This window comes from Crassostrea angulata, chromosome 8 (assembly GCF_025612915.1).
Source record: "Crassostrea angulata isolate pt1a10 chromosome 8, ASM2561291v2, whole genome shotgun sequence".
In the NCBI taxonomy this organism is placed as follows: domain Eukaryota; kingdom Metazoa; phylum Mollusca; class Bivalvia; order Ostreida; family Ostreidae; genus Magallana; species Magallana angulata.
Window position 1 is genome coordinate 5,410,270 of NC_069118.1, and position 23,717 is coordinate 5,433,986.

Below are 23,717 nucleotides of genomic sequence, written 5' to 3' on the forward strand. Positions count from 1 at the left end.
ACTTTTTTTTCTTTTGATGCGTAATAAAAGGAACGGTAACTCTACATTGTTTACTCGACGAAGTGCAACGTGCAGGCCAACATCACCGCTTTGTCTCCAAGATGTCTACTGTTCTAATTGCCGTGGACGAAAGTAAATATGCCGAAAATGCTTTCAGATGTAAGTATTTATTACTTACCAAACCACAATCTGACCTAGTACGCAATAACTGTATCGATCTTTAGTTTATTCATATTGGAATGCATGGGTACGCAATAATGCTAAATCGAGAAATTTCTATCCGGTTATAGTAGATATAATGTATATTCAACAAATATAATGTAGTTTCAAAGGCTACAATAGGGAGTCTTCGGGGTCCAGAAGATTACCGGCATCTGTGGAGACCGGGCTTTATGTGAAACATTTTGTAAGTCTGTGGCCCTATCTCCATGATGTCACCGGTATCGATTTTACTTTTTTTCGTTTAGTTTTACACGACATAGTCTACCTGTTTTTAGTTTTCTCGTGAAAACGAGATTTAAATAAAGTGTGCAACCATTAAGCATGATAAACAAGTGAAAAATTTAATGAATTTTGAAAATGCAGTTTATCGCCACAAGACCAGTTAAAACCGTTAACGTCTACTGTAGTGTAACTCTAAAAATAAGTTTATGCAACCTCAGGTTTTGGAGCTCAACAGTTATAACATACAATATCTAATTACATTAGTTAATGGTATATATACTAGCAAAAAACTACAGGTAGTTCAATATAATTTTTCATACGGCTAAGGGAGAAAAAAATCGTTCAAAAAGTATTAGAGATCTCTATGCTTTCATTTTACTGACAAATCCTTGTGAGAAACGATAGTGTATTCAATATTGAATTCATTAGATTAACAAACATGTTTAGACAAAAAATGTAATTGTATATTAGAAAGTACTTTGGACAGGACCTCCTTTCAATTTATTAACTCATACATTTTTGGATTGACAATTAACTGAAAAGGAAGGGGGGGGGGGGGGGCTAATGCCGGTGGATTTATAGATAGAAGTTTTTCTTTTACAGGGTACGCGGCACACATCCATAAACCAACGAACAAGGTGATACTGTTGCATGCCATGGAGAACATCTTTATTCCGGAGATGAGGAAATCTTCATTTCCCTCCACAATGAGTCAGTAATTGTTTCTAATGCACTCCATCGGCGCAATTAATGAAGTATGCTTATATATAATAATGTTCTGTAGAAAGACGCCCTTAAATAGTAATGGACGTCCTTTGTCAGAATATCAAACAGATCTTGGGCTTGCTTATGTCTCATTTTAGATAGTTTGTCTGCAATCAAAAGACGCGTGTATTGATTTTCTAATCTACCAAAGAATTCTGAATAGACGGACGCAAAACGTGTGAAAATATTGATGTGCAGTGAATGCAATGAACTATTAAAACTTAGAAATATGCGGTGACTTTAAGCATTTAATAAACGATTACTTTGAATAATTTATATTTTACCAAAAAAAAAAAAAAAAAAAAAACCACAAAAAAACCTTAAACAAATAACCCCCTGAAAACCTGAGGGAAATGCTTTTGGAAAACAAGAAATGAGCTATCATTTAATAGTCCATATTATTAGAGTGTTTTTAATTATAGTGGAACAGAGTGACTTAGTTGTTTTACAATGATATTATGTATTGGTCAGGTCCCGGGAGGATTCAAGAACTCCAGAAAGAAAGTGACGAAAAAGCAAAGGCGCTCAAAGAAAAGTACGCCGTTATGGCGGCAGGTCTGGGGGTGAGTGCAACTCAAAGAGCTGTCTAACAGAAATTACTAGTGAATGGTCAAATATCCAGTCAATACAGTACAGGAACCGGGGAAATTATTTTTATTACAAATATTATCATTACTATATTATAAAAATGGTGTACATGTAAGTAACAGTTTTCTCGGTAACATTTGGTAATGACATCGAACTATGAGGACAGAATATCTTGTGAAAAATATTGGTTTTCAATCAGAACTCAAAATATAGATAAATAAAAAGAGTTTCTCTCTCGAAACGACGTAGAACTGCAACGGATTAAAATGGTACATTTGTAAGTTGGTCTTTATCACGATACATTGATGTATAATACAATTAGGATACATTGTTGTATAATACAAACACGATACATTGATGTATAATACAAACACAATACATTGATGTATAATACAAACACGATACATTGATGTATGATACAAACACGATACATTGATGTATGATACAAACACGATACATTGATGTATAATACAAACACGATACATTGATGTATAATACAAACATGATACATTGATGTATAATACAAACACAATACATTGATGTATAATACAAACATGATACATTGATGTATAATACAAACATGATACATTGATGTATAATACAAACACGATACATTAATGTATATTACAAACACGATACATTGATGTATAATACAAACACGATACATTGATGTATGATACAAACACGATACATTGATGTATAATACAAACACGATACATTGATGTATAATACAAACACGATACATTGATGTATAATACAAACACGATACATTGATGTATGATACAAACACGATACATTGATGTATGATACAAACACGATACATTGATGTATAATACAAACACGATACATTGATGTATAATACAAACACGATACATTGATATATAATACAAACACTACAAACGCGATACATTGATGTATATTACAAACACGATACATTGATGTATACTACAAACACGATACATTGATGTATTATACAAACACAATACATTGATGTATGATACAAACATGATACATTAATGTATACTACAAACACGATACATTGATGTATGATACAAACACGATACATTGATGTATGATACAAACACGATACATTGATGTATAATACAAACACGATACATTGATGTATACTACAAACACGATACATTGATGTATGATACAAACACGATACATTGATGTATAATACAAACACGATACATTGATGTATACTACAAACACGATACATTGTTGTATAATACAAACACGATACATTGATGTATAATACAAACACGATACATTGATGTATAATACAAACATGATACATTGATGTATAATACAAACACAATACATTGATGTATAATACAAACATGATACATTGATGTATAATACAAACATGATACATTGATGTATAATACAAACACGATACATTAATGTATATTACAAACACGATACATTGATGTATAATACAAACACGATACATTGATGTATGATACAAACACGATACATTGATGTATAATACAAACACGATACATTGATGTATAATACAAACACGATACATTGATGTATAATACAAACACGATACATTGATGTATGATACAAACACGATACATTGATGTATGATACAAACACGATACATTGATGTATAATACAAACACGATACATTGATGTATAATACAAACACTACAAACGCGATACATTGATGTATATTACAAACACGATACATTGATGTATACTACAAACACGATACATTGATGTATTATACAAACACAATACATTGATGTATGATACAAACATGATACATTAATGTATACTACAAACACGATACATTGATGTATACTACAAACACGATACATTGATGTATACTACAAACACGATACATTGTTGTATAATACAAACACGATACATTGATGTATAATACAAACACGATACATTGATGTATAATACAAACATGATACATTGATGTATAATACAAACACAATACATTGATGTATAATACAAACATGATACATTGATGTATAATACAAATGTGATACATTGATGTATAATACAAACACGATACATTAATGTATATTACAAACACGATACATTGATGTATAATACAAACACGATTCATTGATGTATGATACAAACACGATACATTGATGTATAATACAAACACGATACATTGATGTATAATACAAACACGATACATTGATGTATCATACAAACACGATACATTGATGTATGATACAAACACGATACATTGATGTATGATACAAACACGATACATTGATGTATAATACAAACACGATACATTGATGTATAATACAAACACGATACATTGATGTATAATACAAACACTACAAACGCGATACATTGATGTATATTACAAACACGATACATTGATGTATACTACAAACACGATACATTGATGTATATTACAAACACGATACATTGATGTATACTACAAACACGATACATTGATGTATAATACAAACATGAAACATATAATACAAACACGATATATTGATGTATGATACAAATGCGATACATTGATGTATAATACAAATACGATACATTGGTGTATAATACAAACGTGATACATTGATGTATAAACAAACACGATACATTGTTGTATACTAAAAACACATTACATTGATGTATAATACAAACACCATACATTGTTGTATAATACAAACACGATACATTGATGTTAAATACAAACATGATACATTGTTTGTATAATATAAACGCAATACATTGATGTACAATACAAACACGATACATTGATGTACAATACAAACACGATAAATTGATGTATAATACAAACACAATACATTGATGTATACTACAAACACGATACATTGTTGTATAAAATAAACACAATACATTGATGTATGATACAAAGGTGATACATTGATTTACAATACAAACACGATACATTGATGTATAATACAAACATGATACATTGATGTATGATACAAAAGTGATACATTGATGTACAATACAAACACAATACATTGATGTATAATACAAACATGATACATTGATGTATAATACAAACACGATACATTGATGTATAATACAAACATGATACATTGATGTATAATACAAACACAATACATTGATGTATAATACAAACATGATACATTGATGTATAATACAAACATGATACATTGATGTATAATACAAACACGATACATTAATGTATATTACAAACACGATACATTGATGTATAATACAAACACGATACATTGATGTATGATACAAACACGATACATTGATGTATAATACAAACACGATACATTGATGTATAATACAAACACGATACATTGATGTATAATACAAACACGATACATTGATGTATGATACAAACACGATACATTGATGTATGATACAAACACAATACATTGATATATAATACAAACACGATACATTGATGTATAATACAAACACGATACATTGATGTATAATACAAACACTACATACGCGATACATTGATGTATATTACAAACACGATACATTGATGTATACTACAAACACGATACATTGATGTATTATACAAACACAATACATTGATGTATGATACAAACATGATACATTAATGTATACTACAAACACGATACATTGATGTATGATACAAACACGATACATTGATGTATGATACAAACACGATACATTGATGTATAATACAAACACGATACATTGATGTATACTACAAACACGATACATTGATGTATGATACAAACACGATACATTGATGTATAATACAAACACGATACATTGATGTATACTACAAACACGATACATTGTTGTATAATACAAACACGATACATTGATGTATAATACAAACACGATACATTGATGTATAATACAAACATGATACATTGATGTATAATACAAACACAATACATTGATGTATAATACAAACATGATACATTGATGTATAATACAAACATGATACATTGATGTATAATACAAACACGATACATTAATGTATATTACAAACACGATACATTGATGTATAATACAAACACGATACATTGATGTATGATACAAACACGATACATTGATGTATAATACAAACACGATACATTGATGTATAATACAAACACGATACATTGATGTATAATACAAACACGATACATTGATGTATGATACAAACACGATACATTGATGTATGATACAAACACGATACATTGATGTATAATACAAAGACGATACATTGATGTATAATACAAACACGATACATTGATGTATAATACAAACATTGATAATACTTACATAACACTCTCAATTATATTGAGGTTCTTTATTTCCACTTATGGGTATCAGCATATATATATATACACACATTGACGGTTACTAAATATTTAGATAAAAACTGTTTATGACTCTTGTAATATACAATGTAAATATCATTCCACTCCCATTTCTTTTTATTACCATTTACATAATTATGGTATTACCTTTTTTCCTTTGTCTAAAACTTTTAAATTTAGGTTAATATTTCCTCATTAAACACATTATAAATTAAATTACATATTTCAACATTAAATTTGATACTGGATAATAAAATTTATTTACACACACTACTATCATTGCAGTCATACCTAAGTAAGGACACAACGTGATTGCTAATTTTTCTTTACACCCAAGTTACATTCTCCCTCTTTGCTTTTCTCTCGAACAATAAAAATGAACGAGGCAAGAAATACCCAGAATGCCATTCTTTCTATGGCATTGAAAAATAATTAACCAAAAACCTAGTAAATGTGTTTTCTATAATAAAGACGATAATTAAAATGTTGCTAACAATAAATCTTACTTAGCCAAATGGTATGAGTCACATGCTTATACACCAAAGGCACCCGCTTCCATACCCCAAAACCACAGACAATGAATAAATATCAAAGTATAATAATTATTTAAATTCCACCCCCTTACATTTTAAACAACATTTCTTTCAAACTGCTATTGTTGATGTAGGTATCAAGGAAATCCATTTGATGCAAAGCATTATTATCTTTTCTGCAACTTCACCTTGCGTGTATTTCTCCATAATTTAAATACATGAATTTAAGATAAGAATTGGTGATTTTTGTTTACTAGATTGATGCTGAAGTCCGTGTTGAAAAGTCCGACAGTAAACCCGAACATACCATTGTGGACATTGCGAACAAAGAGAAAGTCACGTGCGTCGTTACCGGAAGTAGAGGGATGGGTCTTATAAGGAGAACCATTCTAGGTAGCACTAGCGACTTCATCCTTCACCACACACTCTGCCCAGTGGCAGTAGTTAAGATGGACGAGTAAATGACCAGGAACAACTCAGATTCTATGTACACACTACCTTGTTTGTAAAACTTAAAAATGGGTAACTCTTACTTGATTTGTATGTTGTTGTGTTCAAATGCATCCATAGTATGCTGGTATTCTAATTTTGATTTTTTTTTATTGATTTATTTAAGATATTTCCATTGTGTAACTTTTTTATAAATAAAATTGTTAAAAGCATATAACTATACTTTTGTTTGCTCTTTTTAACTTTAAAGTACTAGTATCTTCCCTACTAGCACTGGTTTCATTACATTTGTCGGTAATTAGAATGACGATTTCTTACTATCGGGTTGAACAGGAGTTGGGCCATCATTGTGCATATTTAGAGTGATGAATATGAAAGAGGTTGATGACTTTAACTAAAAACGAACCTGTATCAAATCACAAACCTGACAGAATGAATATTAGGATTTTGAATATCTAATAGATAATTGCCAGTTAATTGTATTGCAATTGTTTACAATATTTACAGTTTAAATAAAACTGTCATTAACAAAAGCAAAAACATTGTATTTAAGAATTTGTTGCAAAACCGCTGAGAGCAAATAGAGAGCTTCGGAGAAAAAGCGGGAGGAACTTTGTTCTGTTTGTTTTGGTTTGTCATATGTGAGGCTAGAGCAAAAGCTACTCACACATAAACGATCGCTTCATTGGTTGAACCATTGCAATGGTCCTCCAGAAACAATCGACTCAGATTCTAACGTGGCATACAATGCTTAATCATATAATGGTATCTCCCTTGATGAGCATGGAAAGAGTGGAATTCGATAGAGTTCTTTGCTGTATTTCTTTTTTTATTGATTATCTAATTTGCTAATATTTCTGACGATGAGTATGAAATGAAAGAACTTTTAATACAGATCTTTCTGGGTGTGTTGTAATTGATTTACTTCAACCCAAGTTTGCTTTCAGCTTGCAAAAAATTTAAGCAGTGCCAATAAATCTTATATTTGTCATTCTCCTTCCTTTGTCTTCAGTGCAAATCAATTTTTATTTTTTTAGCTCAAGTTAATCCAATGATTTCGGTTATGGTAATTGATCTTTATTCCAGTAAACAGTATACTTCTATTCACTTACTTGCGTAATTTCCACTTCACCACTTCCGCATGAACCTTATACACGGAAGTCTGTTGTGATTTTGTTTGTTTCATTGTAATACTGAATTCAAAGCAGCCATGTTTTGCGTTGCGCGCGTTTGATATCGCACTGAATTTACCACACCCATAGTCTTCTCGATCAACAATTACACCCGGAAGTTCCTCAAAATGGCTTTGGTTGTGGTTGCCATCGATGAGAGTAAATTTGCCCAGTACGCATTTAAATGTAAGTATAGATTTGGATATTTAAAACAATTGTTTGAAATGTGTAAGTTTGTGAAGTTACATCAGTCATGATATCAAATCATGTTTATATTTTAGGGTTTCAAAACGAAGTTGCTTTTAATTCTAGATCTCAAAGCTTGCACTACATATTTGTAATTGCTATACGGTTTCTCACACCAATTGAAACATTGTTCCCATACCAAGGATGTTACTTGTTGCATATCGGGTAACTTGATCACCTAATATAACGGATATTCGATCTCTTTATATGAAGATGTTTCTAAATGTGATTATTTACCGCAATCCATATCATACATTGTGTATTGATTAGATAGGAACCGGAGGCGTGAATCATTGCAAACAATTTTTTATTTTATATGCAGATAACACTGCACTTTGAGCTATCCCCCGAGATAATGCACAACCTGTTGAATTATAAATTTACTGTTTAAAATATAAAACACAAACGTAGCTTTTATTGATATTCTGAATCAAGTCTACAGTCTCCGTTATAAGTACATGTACCCCTTGAATTGAATAAAACTACACTTGAGTCTGTATGCATAATTTGTCCGAATCATTTTTGAATAAAATTTGAGAATTAGATGTAGAGAACGTTAATTCACCATTTGTATTATAATTATTTTGTGTTATACAACTCTGTTCAATTGACCCTCATGTATACAGTTGTATAGCATTAAACTATTGAACGCTTACACATACAATAGAGAAAATAACACATTCTAGGAACAAGGAAGGATGACTATACACACCAGAATGGTCTTTTTGTCGGTATATTTATGGGTATCCCACCTGACGGATGAATCGCTTTATTACAAATATTTCCCATTGATAAAGAATCTACTAAAACTAGGAAATATTGCATTAATTTTATTTCTATATCAAAGTATTTAAAAGCGAATTTCCCCCCAAAGATTGGTTATACATCAATTTGGTTTCCCAAGGAAATAAAATGATGTGTTAAATAGGAAGTTTGAAAAATATTAATAGCATAAGCATAAATTTTAAAAAGTATATAATTCTTCACAATAAGGAATACTTCTAATTGCAAATAATTATAGCAATATACAACTTGCAATTTTAAGTGATGTAGATTTATTTGCGTATACTGTGGGTTCATTAATATTCGTGGGTATCAATTTTCGTGGTGTAGAAATATACACTTCAATGAACATTAAATTTCATGGATAACGAATTCCACAGAAATTGTTATAATCAACGTTGATGTTGATAGAACCACAGTATGTATCTTTCAGTATGTCCCAAGTTATTGCTTCCATCAATTTTTGATGATTTTTAATAAAAATACACATACCTGTGAAAGAAATACAATTGGAATCGATGAAAGGGAATATATCCAAGATATCTTCGGATACCTCGCGCAAATTTTTAACGTTATCATCCGGGCTTATTAATGGCTAACGCAATGCAAAATCCCCGTAGACTTTCTATTTTGGGATGTGTATTGAAACCTGAAGCGGTAGAGGCGGGGCGTTTCAAAACAGATAATCTGGACTTTTTTCATATTAGTGGATGAACGTAGTTATTTTGAGCACAAAGGTATTTACTATTATTGAAATATCAAGCAAAAAGTGGTGGAAGCAATGTACTGTGTTTGTGTATACCTAATTGAGTGTGTGTTGTGTTGTAGTTTATTGAGTGCGTGTTGTGTTGTAGTTTATTGAGTGCGTGTTGTGTTGTGGTTTATTGAGTGTGTGTTGTGTTGTAGTTTATTGAGTGTGTGTTGTGTTGTAGTTTATTGAGTGCGTGTTGTGTTGTTGTAGTTTTTTGAGTGCGTGTTGTGTTGTAGTTTATTGAGTGCGTGTTGTGTTGTAGTTTATTGAGTGCGTGTTGTGTTGTGGTTTATTGAGTGCGTGTTGTGTTGTAGTTTATTGAGTGCGTGTTGTGTTGTAGTTTATTGAGTGCGTGTTGTGTTGTAGTTTATTGAGTGCGTGTTGTGTTGTAGTTTATTGAGTGCGTGTTGTGTTGTAGTTTATTGAGTGCGTGTTGTGTTGTAGTTTATTGAGTGTGTTTTGTGTTGTAGTTTATTGAGTGCGTGTTGTGTTGTAGTTTATTGAGTGCGTGTTGTGTTGTGGTTTATTGAGTGCGTGTTGTGTTGTAGTTTATTGAGTGCGTGTTGTGTTGTAGTTTATTGAGTGCGTGTTGTGTTGTAGTTTATTGAGTGTGTTTTGTGTTGTAGTTTACGCCGAGCACCTCCACAAGCCGTCCTACCGAGTAATACTGTACCACGCACTGGAGAATCTGTTCGCCAAAGACATCAGTATGTTCTGACTTTTTAAAACTAAATGACGTTTTACTTTAAATTCATCCATGTTTGTATGTTTATAATCCTCTGTTGGGTTCTGCAATATATTTTTATAAGAAATTGCTGTTAGTTTTAATCATTTTTTCAACGTCAAAAACATATTAAACAAAAATATTCTCGTTGATATATTAATTATACAACCTAACATAAACAGTAGGCTATAGTAACTGGTTTGTTCTTATACGCCTTAGTCAAAAAAGTAGGGATACTGCAAACCAGCACACGTACAAGCAGACAATTTACTTGTCTCTTGATTTTCTACACAATATGTTGTAGGTGCAGCCCGACTAGCAGAATATAACAGTAAATGTGAAAAGAAAACTGCTGCCTTAACAGAGCTGTACACAAAGCTTGCTGAGGATAGGCAGGTACGTGTAATGGGCTACCTCTGGTAGTCTGTTCATGTTTGCTTTAACCTTTGTAGTGGCTATATTTAGTATATTTAGATTCTTAATGTACCTGTAATGTAAATTACAGTAAGTATAATCAATAAAAATGAATAACCCTTGGAAAAAAAGAAATAATAATGATTTTTTTATACACATAATATGATTTCCATTTCCACATGTATCATTCTAAATGACTTCGGACACCCTGGTGGCCAGGATATTTGTTGGTCTAGTTGGCTGTATATCAATCGATCGGTTCCTTTTTTCTGTAGATAGAGGTGGAGATTCGCGTGGAGAAGGTGGGAGTGAGACCGGAGCACGCCATCTCCGACTTCATCACCCAGGAAAAGCCAAAGTTCGTGGTGACGGGGACCCGGGGGGTGGGCGTGGTCCGCCGGACGATACTAGGCAGCACCAGCGACTTCATCCTCCACCACGCCAACTGTCCCGTTGTCATCTGTACGATGGAGGATCCCTGAGGCACTGTGTGGTACCACATGGCGCTACAGAATGACATCTTTAATACTAAAAGAATCCATTTACAAATGTACAGTCATGTACTGTGTAAAATAACGTAATTGTGTACTAGACATTCGGTGTGTGCCATTAATTAAGTAGATTTGAATGTGGTATTCCATTGTAACATATAAATTCATTCCATCATATACATTGTAGGTGTGCATGTATATACAGAGTATATTGCAATGTAATTGAAGTTTTTGAATGATATTTTGACCTACATGTAATGTGTATATGTGTACTATAAGTACAGAGCCATTTTAAAGACTTCGTCTGGTAAATAAAAAGGATAAATGTGGCATTTTTTTTAGTGGCTTTAAACATGAATAAGAATCTTAGAGTTGCTGTAAATATTAGTTCAGTTCTCATTGGTAAGATATATAATGGGAAATTTATCCGGTTTAGTTTAAATATAGTCTAGTCCAATTTAACAAAAGATACCGTATAACGGGTATTTTTTACGTGCTGCTAATTTTTACTAATTTTTACGAGTTATATAAATCCGTAAAAAAACACCGCACGTACATTTTCTACATCGTACGTATGAGAGTAATGTTCATGACCTTAAGCTCAGTCCCTGACGGCTGTACATGTACATGTAGGTATATTTAAGGTATATGGTAAGGAGGTGATAACAGTTCAGATCTTTCAGTCAGTCTTGAGTATTTTTTAAAACTACGTATAAATCCACGTTAGTAGCTAGATGTCTTTTTTTGTTGGGAGAGAAAGTAAGAGAGAGAGAAAAATTTTTTTTGAAATGGACTTGTCTTTCTTTTTTTTCCCGGTAAATCGAACTGAGACGAGCACATGGTGTACATCAATGATGATACCCATATAAATAGGAATAAGTAAAGTGTATATCACATATGAAATAAAGGTAAATGTATAAAGGAAGGATGTCAACGAGTACCCGGTTAACCGGGTACTCGATCGAACGTCAGAGTATTGAATACTAAAATCGGTACTCGGTTACTCGGATGAATATTTTTTAATATTTCTAAGTTTATTTAATAATGCATTAAAACATCGGTTTTAAAACTTTAAACGTCCATTGCATTTGTACATACAGTTATTAGGATTTCCTACGCCTCTAAATATGCTAAATGACCGTTATCGCCTGTGGCAGTGTTTATATAGTAATTATCGTGACCAAGCACCTGTTACCTAGCTTTTCTCACCTTTGGCTGTCTTCGACCCTTATTTTTTGGCTTACTTTAATGATTTGTTTTCACTGAACATCGTCGTTTATATAGTCTATTATATAAATTAGATAGCACACAGTAGAGAAATCGAACAGACCTAAAGTTCAAAGGTCTGGAAATATTTTAAAAGAACTGAAGATTCAAAAAACGTAAAATATCAGCTGTGCGAGTAAACTAGCTTATTCTATACGGGGGGAACGACAAACATGTTAAATCACATTTGTCTTAAACATAAGGAGGAATTTATACAAAAGTGACCAAGTTTTTACAGTTAACAATGTACTTGTTCATATTTATTTACACTCTTACCGAGTACCCCGGGTACTCGATCGGAAAAACGTCCGAATAACCGAGTACTAAAAATTGACCAATTTGACATCCCTAGCTATAAATATAAGAAATCGTTAACAGAAAAACGATTTTCAGATTTGTATATGTATGTGTCAACTGTAACAAAGTGAAATTTCCCCATTTTACCACAGATGATTTTAATTTTTACGGACATGTCCAATTCATAAAAAAATAACGCGTAAAAATTCAAATCACCCTATTTTTTGACAAATTCGTAAAAAATTACAGCAGTAAAAATTACCCGTTATACGGTAAATCAAATCTGCAGTTCATATCAAGGAGTACATCTGAAACAATGGTGAATTAAAACCCACTGTTTTCAATGTTATACAACATAGGCGTCGGAAGCAAATTGAAAGTGGGGGGGCTAGACTAATCCTCAGAAATATTGAGAAAAAAGTAATTCCCAAAATCATGGAAATCCTAATCCGTGGGGGGGGGGGGGGGAGGATACCTATACTTCCAAAAAAAAAAATTACTTACCAAATTTTTTTTTCTCAAAATCATGAAATTCCTAATTCGTGGGGGGGGGGGGGGGGCTAGTATGCTTCTGAATCTAACCTCTCAATCTTTCAAGGTAAATTTACGAACAATAGTCTTTCCTGCGAGAAAAAGTGGGGGGGGGGGGGGGGGGGCTGAACCCTCTATCATGCTATGTTTCTAATGGTTAGGTATAACTTTGCAAAAAAAGTGGGGGGGGGGGGGGGGGGGGGCTAAGCCCCCCCTAGCCCCCCGGTTCCGACGCCTATGATACAATATTCTAGATTTCTAGCTTAGATATTATAAAGAAGTGTAGGTTATTACAATAAATTTAATGTTTAACGGTTTGTTATTGTCATTTTTTCATGTAATATATTCAGATTCTAAATGTGTCCTGAATTAAATTCATCAATGAAATCATCATAAAGATAGGTTCACATTATAGAGATCACATACTGTGTTACATGTACCACACACCAATTGTATGGTAGGGCCACACAGGGACTAGTGTCAAAATTACATCATTGTTTAAATATACAAAACTTGGCTCTGTGAAAAAATGTGGATTGGTCTGACAAGTATACTTTGGAATCTATTTGTTTTCCCTAGCTCAAACTAGCATCTTTACTACAGGGAAGCTGAGAGAAAAGAAATACATGTACATGAATATAATTACAGACATCAATTTTCTCACTTCTCTTGCATTTACTTGAAATGAGATAAGAACAATCATATTTATTCATTTTAATATTGATAACAACATATAAATATAGTCATAGAGATTCAAAAACATGTAGTGAAGTTAAACAAAATGCCTATTTATGTTAAATATGATTTCATTTCAAACTCAATCTTAAATGTCAATGCACTTTCACCTGATGCAACAGTTAACAGACAATATGTACGGTAATTTGATACACTGCTATCTGTAGATACATCTGGTACATGTACTTTAATGTAATAAATTAAAAATGTTTTCACAAAATTTTATATAGACTTCAACAAGGTTCACAGACTTTCCTTCGAAAAATATCAACAGTCCCTGCATTTCTTCTTTGTATAGTGATTTTTTCATGAATGGACAGCATTAGTCTGATGTGTAGAATGGCTTTGAACAGTTCTTGTCGGTCTGACTTCCTGAGATAATTAAATGGCCGACTGTAGTGTAGTAGTGGTTTCTCCTCGTGTTTCACCGGTCCCTCTCCAGTGGAGTTCTGAATTCTCTCCAAACTAAGTCTGGATATTTGTAGATGGGTGACAGTTACCTACAGAGATGAAATTGTTAATTACAAATGAAATACAACATAGCTGCAAGTCTGATTAAAGATATACACTTGAATACATTGAAAGTTTAAAGTCTTTGGAATAAAGTTAACACTGAACAGATGTTACACAGCATATTTACAGGGCCTTATTACTAAGCATTGTGAAAATTCTGACAATACCACCCTGTGGTACCTGTCTTAACATGACACAAAACTAGATTTTTACTTATTTCAATTGAGATGACTTTAAAAAATATTAACATAAACAGATAAACAAGATGTATTCACAATTGCAAATATGCTTCCTTATAAAAAACAATACAATAGCGTGAACGTTCAATTCTAAATGAACGTTTTTGCAACGTCACAATGATAACCACACACGCTTATCACTTGTCTTATTGTATTAAACATAAAATCTTGATAATTTTAACAGTTCTGAATGATTTGTCTTTTTCAAATGTAAATATAAGTAATAAACAGCAATGTTATAAAGTTCACCTGGATATAAAGTTGGTTGGTACGTGATCAGATCTACTGAAAAGCCCTTTGGGCTTCACAGGATTTGATCACGTGACCAACTAACTTCATATCCTGGTGAACTTTTTAACATTGCTGTTTATTTCTTAATTAACCACACAATTTATTGGATAAAAATCATATACCATCACAAATCCTGAGAGATTGGATAAATCACTTACATGAGTATTTTCCACAATAAACCCTAGAATATCTCTGCCAGCTCTACCACAAATATCCATGTGTGATATAGAACGTTCACTGAAGGCTAAAAGATCCCCAGTGTGTTGAGCAAAACAGTCAGAAATACACTTGTCCTTCCCGGGTGATTCATGTTGACGAGATTTCTTACTGTGTGGAATACCATCCAAATCGGAACATTTTCTGCTCTTGTCAACCTGGAACATAAATTTTAATTAAGGGTTCAACTCATTTAACTTTGAGAAAATTGAATACCTACATGCAGTATTGAAGGAAGAATTTCTTTTGATGCATACAGAAATAATAACATGGTGAACATTATTAGTAACATATATCTTTACAGTTGCTGCAAGACAAACATGTAGTACCTTGACAATACATGAAATTTTTCCTTCTATGCCATAACATATTACATCTGGGGCTGAAGAAATATCCCTTCCCTTAACTCTTGTTTTCTTTGCAGCTATATCTGGTTGACGTCTGAAAACAAAATGCATATTGGAAAATTGAAAATTATTTGTAAGCCTTTTAATACAATACTCTCTCTACCATCTTCCCTTTTCTGATCACACAGCACAGCGTATTGAACAATGAATAAAACAATGTCACTTATAAGATTGTTCAACAGAACCTGTAATCATTAGGCGTTTATAGGCAAATTTGAAACGAACCTGTTGAGAAAAAATAAAATGCTTAAACATTACATGTAAAGAGTACCATTATAGGCGTGACAAAAGTACCATTACCACCTGAGGCTTATTCAACAGAGCAGGGCTGAGTGGTACTTGGAAAAATTCCCTATCCCTACATTCCAAACATGGGAGCACCCACGAGCACCCTCTCTACTGAGCAGGTCGCTCTTTAACATGATCCAATCTTCTCACCTGGATACAATGCCAAATATACTCAGAAGGTCCTGGAACAAGGTTTGGAAACATGAGGGAGAAATCTGATCGCTCGGTGTTCTGTCCCATAGAAGGAGTTCTAGCTGTTGTTGAAACTCTTCAAATCGACAGGAACATCTACGTTTTAAAGAATAAATTATTTCAAAAAATTTCTGTAATATCATGAACGTTACTGTCTTAAACTTAGAGGATATTTTTCCCAATGAAACCAGTACTGGCGTGCGACCAGTTCTCGCCGAGTACCATTTCTCGCCAGTACATTGTGACGTCATTTTTCGTCTATAATTTTATGTGTTGATAAAATGACGTCAAAATGTACTGGCGAGAAATGGTACTCGGCGAGAACTGGTCGCACGCCAGTAGAGTTCTGTTCAATAATTCATATCACATCTAAATTTATACCAGATTAACTTGTGTAAATATATTCTCTTTCAATTTTCTAATGTTACCAATACATAATTTCATATGTACATGAAAATGGATCTATATTCTAAATATTAAATAAATATTTGAAAAATTAATGTGGCCCAATTGGTAAACAGACACTTGACTCAGTATTCTCTGAAGTGGGGGAGAGGGACACTTACAAACCTAAGCCCTCTGGAATGCTCTTTGTTGGTATAAATAAATTGGATATATCGTGATTTCTCGTAAAGTGCGTCTGTAATTCTTCAAAAGAAGAAAAGTCTGTACTTATGGAATTGCAGATATTTATGATTTTCTCCACGGCATTAAGTTCTTCTGAAACAACGTCTTTCCGTAACAGTTTATACAGTCCCCATTCATAATTAACGTCCATAGCACAGTATCTATATAATGGCTTTATACCAAGTTTTTCTATGTGACAGCGCTTCCAATCAGTAGTGTTGCTTGGAAAAGAATCGTTTGCGACAGAAGAAGTCTGGTTTTCAGTGACATCGTCTTGTAGGAGATGAGAATCACAAGTACTGTCAGCGTGCGACCGCTTTTTGGCGTCCATGTTGAAAAAAAATGTTAACAACAGTTACAACAACCAAAGTCAAGCTACTCAGCAATAAGCTACTCAGCAATAACGAAATTTGTTTACATTTATCGACTATATAATCAGAATTTACCGATCCCGATTAATAAAAAATAATCATATACAGGGCGCCTAGCGCCCAAACTAGGACTTGTGACACCCAGAGGACACCGGATTCCTGGGGGCACGGGTGTCCCCCCGGGATTCCCGACCCAAAAAGGGGCGATATTAACACCGATTTCTGGCGCCAGGGCGCTGAGTAGACCCTATCATTCTGTTTAATAGAGAGTCTAAACAGAGCGCCTAGCGCCCAAACTAGGACTTGTGACACCCAGAGGACACCGGATTCTTGGGGGCACGGGTGTCCCCCCGGGATTCTTGTCCCAAAAAGGGGCGATATTAACACCGATTTCTGGCGCCAGGGCGCTGAGAAGACCCTATCATTCTGTTTAATAGAGAGTCTAAACAGAGCGCCTAGCGCCTAAACTAGGACTTGTGACACCCAGAGGACACCGGATTCTTGGGGGCACGGGTGTCCCCCCGGGATTCCCGTCCCAAAAAAGGGCGATATTAACACCGATTTCTGGCGCCAGGGCGCTGAGTAGACCCTATCATTCTGTTTAATAGAGAGTCTAAACACAGCGCCTAGCGCCCAAACTAGGACTTGTGACACCCAGAGGACACCGGATTTTTGGGGGCACGGGTGTCCCCCCGGGATTCCCGTCCCAAAAAGGGGCGATATTAACACCGATTCCTGGCGCCAGGGCGCTGAGTAGACCCTATCATTCTGTTTAATAGAGAGTCTAAACAGAGCGCCTAGCGCCCAAACTAGGACTTGTGACACCCAGAGGACACCGGATTCTTGGGGGCACAAGTGTTCCCCCGGGATTCCCGTCCCAAAAAGGGGCGATATTAACACCGATTTCTGGCGCCAGGGCGCTGAGTAGACCCTATCATACTGTTTAATAGAGAGTCTAAACAGAGCGCCTAGCGCCCAAACTAGGACTTGTGACACCAAGAAGACACCGGATTCTTGGGGGCACGGGTGTCCCCCCGGGATTCCCGTCCCAAAAAGGGGCGATATTAACACCGATTTCTGGCGCCAGGGCGCTGAGTAGACCCTATCATACTGTTAAATAGGGAGTCTAAACAGAGCGCCTAGCGCCCAAACTATGACTTGTGACACCCAGAAGACACCTGATTCCTGGGGGCACGGGTGTCCCCCCGGGATTCCCGTCCCAAAAAGGGGCGATATTAACACCGATTTCTGGCGCCAGGGCGCTGAGTAGACCCTATCATTCTGTTTAATAGAGAGTCTAAACAGAGCGCCTAGCGCCCAAGCTATGACTTGTGACACCCAGAGGACACCTGATTCTTGGGGGCACGGGTGTCCCCCCGGGATTCCCGTCCCAAAAAGGGGCGATATTAACACCGATTCCTGGCGCCAGGGCGCTAAGTAGACCCTATCATTCTGTTTAATAGAGAGTCTAAACAGAGCGCCTAGCGCTTAAACTAGGACTTGTGACACCCAGAGGACACCGGATTCTTGGGGGCACGGGTGTCCCCCCGGGATTCCCGTCCCAAAAAAGGGCGATATTAACACCGATTTCTGGCGCCAGGGCGCTGAGTAGACCCTATCATTCTGTTTAATAGAGAGTCTAAACAGAGCGCCTAGCGCCCAAACTAGGACTTGTGACACCCAGAGGACACCGGATTTTTGGGGGCACGGGTGTCCCCCCGGGATTCCCGTCCCAAAAAGGGGCGATATTAACACCGATTCCTGGCGCCAGGGCGCTGAGTAGACCCTATCATTCTGTTTAATAGAGAGTCTAAACAGAGCGCCTAGCGCCCAAACTAGGACTTGTGACACCCAGAGGACACCGGATTCTTGGGGGCACGGGTGTCCCCCCGGGATTCCCGTCCCAAAAAGGGGCGATATTAACACCGATTTCTGGCGCCAGGGCGCTGAGTAGACCCTATCATACTGTTTAATAGAGAGTCTAAACAGAGCGCCTAGCGCCCAAACTAGGACATGTGACACCCAGAGGACACCGGATTCTTGGGGGCACGGGGGTCCCCCCCGGGATTCCCGTCCCAAAAAAGGGCGATATTAAGAGCGATTTCTGGCGCCAGGGCGCTGAGTAGACCCTATCATTCTGTTTAATAGAGAGTCTAAACACAGCACCTAGCGCCCAAACTAGGACTTGTGACACCCAGACGACACCGGATTTTTGGGGGCACATGTGTCCCCCCGGGATTCCCGTCCCTAAAAGGGGCGATATTAACACCGATTCCTGGCGCCAGGGCGCTGAGTAGACCCTATCATTCTGTTTAATAGAGAGTCTAAACAGAGCGCCTAGCGCCCAAACTAGGACTTGTGACACTCAGAGGACACCGGATTCTTGGGGGCACGGGTGTCCCCCCGGGATTCCCGTCCCAAAAAGGGGCGATATTAACACCGATTTCTGGCGCCAGGGCGCTGAGTAGACCCTATCATACTGTTTAATAGATAGTCTAAACAGAGCGCCTAGCGCCCAAGCTATGACTTGTGACACCCAGAAGACACCTGATTCTTGGGGGTACGGGTGTCCCCCCGGGATTCCCGTCCCAAAAAGGGGCGATATTAACACCGATTTCTGGCGCCAGGGCGCTGAGTAGACCCTATCATTCTGTTTAATAGAGAGTCTAAACAGAGCGCCTAGCGCCCAAACTAGGACATGTGACACCCAGAGGACACCGGATTATTGGGGGCACGGGGGTCCCCCCCGGGATTCCCGTCCCAAAAAAGGGCGATATTAACACCGATTTCTGGCGCCAGTGCGCTGAGAAGACCCTATCATTCTGTTTTATAGAGTCTAAACAGAGCGCCTAGCGCCCAAACTAGGACTTGTGACACCCAGAGGACACCGGATTTTTGGGGGCACGGGTGTCCCCCCGGGATTCCCGTCCCAAAAAGGGGCGGTATTAACACCGATTTCTGGCGCCAGGGCGCTGAGTAGACCCTATCATTCTGTTTAATAGAGAGTCTAAACAGAGCGCCTAGCGCCCAAACTAGGACATGTGACACCCAGGTGACACCGGATTCTTGGGGGCACGGGGGTCCCCCCGGGATTCCCGTCCCAAAAAGGGGCGATATTAACACCGATTTCTGGCGCCAGGGCGCTGAGAAGACCCTATCATTCTGTTTAATAGAGTCTAAACAGAGCGCCTAGCGCTCAAACTAGGACTTGTGACACCCAGAGGACACCGGATTCTTGGGGGCACGGGTGTCCCCCCGGGATTCCCGTCCCAAAAAGGGGCGATATTAAGAGCGATTTCTGGCGCCAGGGCGCTGAGTAGACCCTATCATACTGTTAAATAGGGAGTCTAAACAGAGCGCCTAGCGCCCAAACTATGACTTGTGACACCCAGAGGACACCGGATTCTTGGGGGCACGGGTGTCCTCCCGGGATATCCGGTCCCAAAACGGGCAATATTAACACCGATTTCTAGCGCCAGGGCGCTGAGTAGACCCTATCATACTGTTAAATAGGGAGTCTAAACTGAGCGCCTAGCGCCCACACTAGGACTTGTGACACCCAAGTGACACCGGATTCTTGGGAGCACGGGTGTCCCCCCGGGATTCCCGTCCCAAAAAGGGGCGATATTAACACCGATTTCTGGCGCCAGGGCGCTGAGTAGACCCTATCATTCTGTTTAATAGAGAGTCTAAACAGAGCGCCTAGCGCCCAAACTAGGACATGTGACACCCAGGTGACACCGGATTCTTGGGGGCACGGGGGTCCCCCCGGGATTCCCGTCCCAAAAAGGGGCGATATTAACACCGATTTCTGGCGCCAGGGCGCTGAGAAGACCCTATCATTCTGTTTAATAGAGTCTAAACAGAGCGCCTAGCGCTCAAACTAGGACTTGTGACACCCAGAGGACACCGGATTCTTGGGGGCACGGGTGTCCCCCCGGGATTCCCGTCCCAAAAAGGGGCGATATTAAGAGCGATTTCTGGCGCCAGGGCGCTGAGTAGACCCTATCATACTGTTAAATAGGGAGTCTAAACAGAGCGCCTAGCGCCCAAACTATGACTTGTGACACCCAGAGGACACCGGATTCTTGGGGGCACGGGTGTCCTCCCGGGATATCCGGTCCCAAAACGGGCAATATTAACACCGATTTCTAGCGCCAGGGCGCTGAGTAGACCCTATCATACTGTTAAATAGGGAGTCTAAACTGAGCGCCTAGCGCCCACACTAGGACTTGTGACACCCAAGTGACACCGGATTCTTGGGAGCACGAGTGTTCCCCCGGGATTCCCGTCCCAAAAAGGGGCGATATTAACACCGATTTCTGGCGCCAGGGTGCTGAGTAGACCCTATCATTCTGTTTAATAGAGAGTCTAAACAGAGCGCCTAGCGCCCAAACTAGGACATGTGACACCCAGGTGACAGCGGATTCTTGGGGGCACGGGTGTCCCCCCGGGATTCCCGTCCCAAAAAGGGGCGATATTAACACCGATTTCTGGCGCCAGTGCGCTGAGTAGACCCTATCATTCTGTTTAATAGAGTCTAAACAGAGCGCCTAGCGCTCAAACTAGGACTTGTGACACCCAGGTGACACCGGATTCTTGGGGGCACGGGTGTCCCCCCGGGATTCCCGTCCCAAAACGGGCAATATTAACACCGATTTCTGGCGCCAGGGCGCTGAGTAGACCCTATCATACTGCTAAATAGAGAGTCTAAACAGAGCGCCTAGCAAATTTCGTTATTGCTGAGTAGCTTATTGCTGAGTAGCTTGACTTTGGTGTTACAACAGCAGTTATTGCACACGGTATCAAGTCAAATCGTTCCCCGGCCCTCTCGGCCACGACTGCAAATGACAAACAGAGCGTTTTTGTTTCACCGCAAACCATTACTGGGAACCAATAACAGCTTTTATCAGGAGATTCGGAAATTACAGATAGAAACTTGCATTGTGAGTAATATACTGGGTCTGCAAACCTTTTTTTTCATTTTGAGAGAGAGAGAGAGAGAGAGAGAGAGAGAGAGAGAAGTGGCGTTGTTACACCCATGAAAGAGTTGGATAATTTTTATATTTCGAAAACCATTGTATTTTGAACTGAACTGTGACCGAAAAGGAAAATATATCCCGCATTGAAAAGAATGTTCGAATGTGGGGTGGAGGGGGGGGGGTGAAGACATCCAATCCAGGGGAGGGACAAACCCTTCCATTATCTTCGCCTTTTAAAGGACATGGTCACGATTTTGGTCAAATTCTGTTTTTCTGTTTTTATTATTTACAATGCTTTAGGAATGCATTTCTAATGATAAAATGAAATTGAGAGTAAGTCGTAGAGCTATAAGCAAGATAAACTACTCACAATTCTTTGTCATGTAAAAAAGGCTCGTGCCCTTTTTTTTTTTTTACATCGATCGATTCAATATACCAGTAAAAAATTACAAGCTTCTTTGTATTTATTTCTTGTTCATTTAAAGCATAAATAAACAGTTCCTAACGTTTAACACATTCATTTAAGGTTAAAAACTGGAATTTTCACTTTAACATTCAAAATGTAAACAAAGTCTTTGTTTACATAGCAAAGAATTGTAAGCTCTGTAACTTGTATATAACTCAAAGAATGACACTCAAATTTTGGTTGCCTATTAAGAATGTATTTCTCAAGAATTGTAAACACTAAAATCGGAAAAATAATTTTTGACCATGCCCCTTTAAGTCTAATGGAAAAATCTATTGCAGAGAAAGGGTTGTAGAAAGGTTACGGTTTCGGCATAAAATCTAGTATATCTGTATATGAGTATACCTAAATCGATGCTTATAGTTACAGTCTTCGACAATCATGTGTATTTCATTAAATCATCACTCAAGTTTCTTTGTATACTTTTGGGAGACATGCATGTTGGGAAGGGGTAATCAGAACTTTCAGTTAATCAAATTTTAATGCACAACAGCTGTATAATAAGAAAAGTAACTCTAGCATTGCCAATCATCACACTTCACTATTTTAAAAAAAGGAAATGAATGAAAAGTTTAACAACTTTTCAAAGAAGTTTAATATACTCAATTAAAAAATTAACTAAAGATTCATTTAATTTATATCTCAGGTTATGTAATAA

The 23,717-nt window shown here is 37.1% G+C and overlaps 3 protein-coding genes across 3 annotated transcripts; 2 read left to right on the plus strand and 1 right to left on the minus strand.

The window, feature by feature from the left end:
* LOC128160567 (universal stress protein MSMEG_3950/MSMEI_3859-like) lies at positions 1-7,274 on the plus strand. The gene is made up of 4 exons (XM_052823902.1): positions 1-159; positions 1,048-1,155; positions 1,681-1,772; positions 6,865-7,274. The coding sequence occupies exons 1-4, from the start codon at positions 102-104 to the stop codon at positions 7,066-7,068; spliced, it is 462 nt and encodes a 153-aa protein (XP_052679862.1). The 5' UTR covers positions 1-101; the 3' UTR covers positions 7,069-7,274.
* A 933-nt stretch (positions 7,275-8,207) lies between these two features.
* Positions 8,208-11,967, plus strand: LOC128160568 (universal stress protein MSMEG_3950/MSMEI_3859-like). The gene is made up of 4 exons (XM_052823903.1): positions 8,208-8,415; positions 10,636-10,716; positions 11,038-11,129; positions 11,423-11,967. Exons 1-4 carry the CDS (start codon positions 8,358-8,360, stop codon positions 11,627-11,629), a joined length of 438 nt encoding a protein of 145 aa, XP_052679863.1. The 5' UTR covers positions 8,208-8,357; the 3' UTR covers positions 11,630-11,967.
* Positions 11,968-14,431: 2,464 nt separating this feature from the next.
* On the minus strand, positions 14,432-17,589 carry LOC128159669 (uncharacterized). Its single transcript, XM_052822839.1, has 5 exons — positions 17,180-17,589; positions 16,572-16,709; positions 16,056-16,167; positions 15,669-15,884; positions 14,432-14,967 (listed from the first exon to the last, which is right to left on the minus strand). Exons 1-5 carry the CDS (start codon positions 17,569-17,571, stop codon positions 14,701-14,703), a joined length of 1,125 nt encoding a protein of 374 aa, XP_052678799.1. The 5' UTR covers positions 17,572-17,589; the 3' UTR covers positions 14,432-14,700.
* Positions 17,590-23,717: the final 6,128 nt, after the last annotated feature.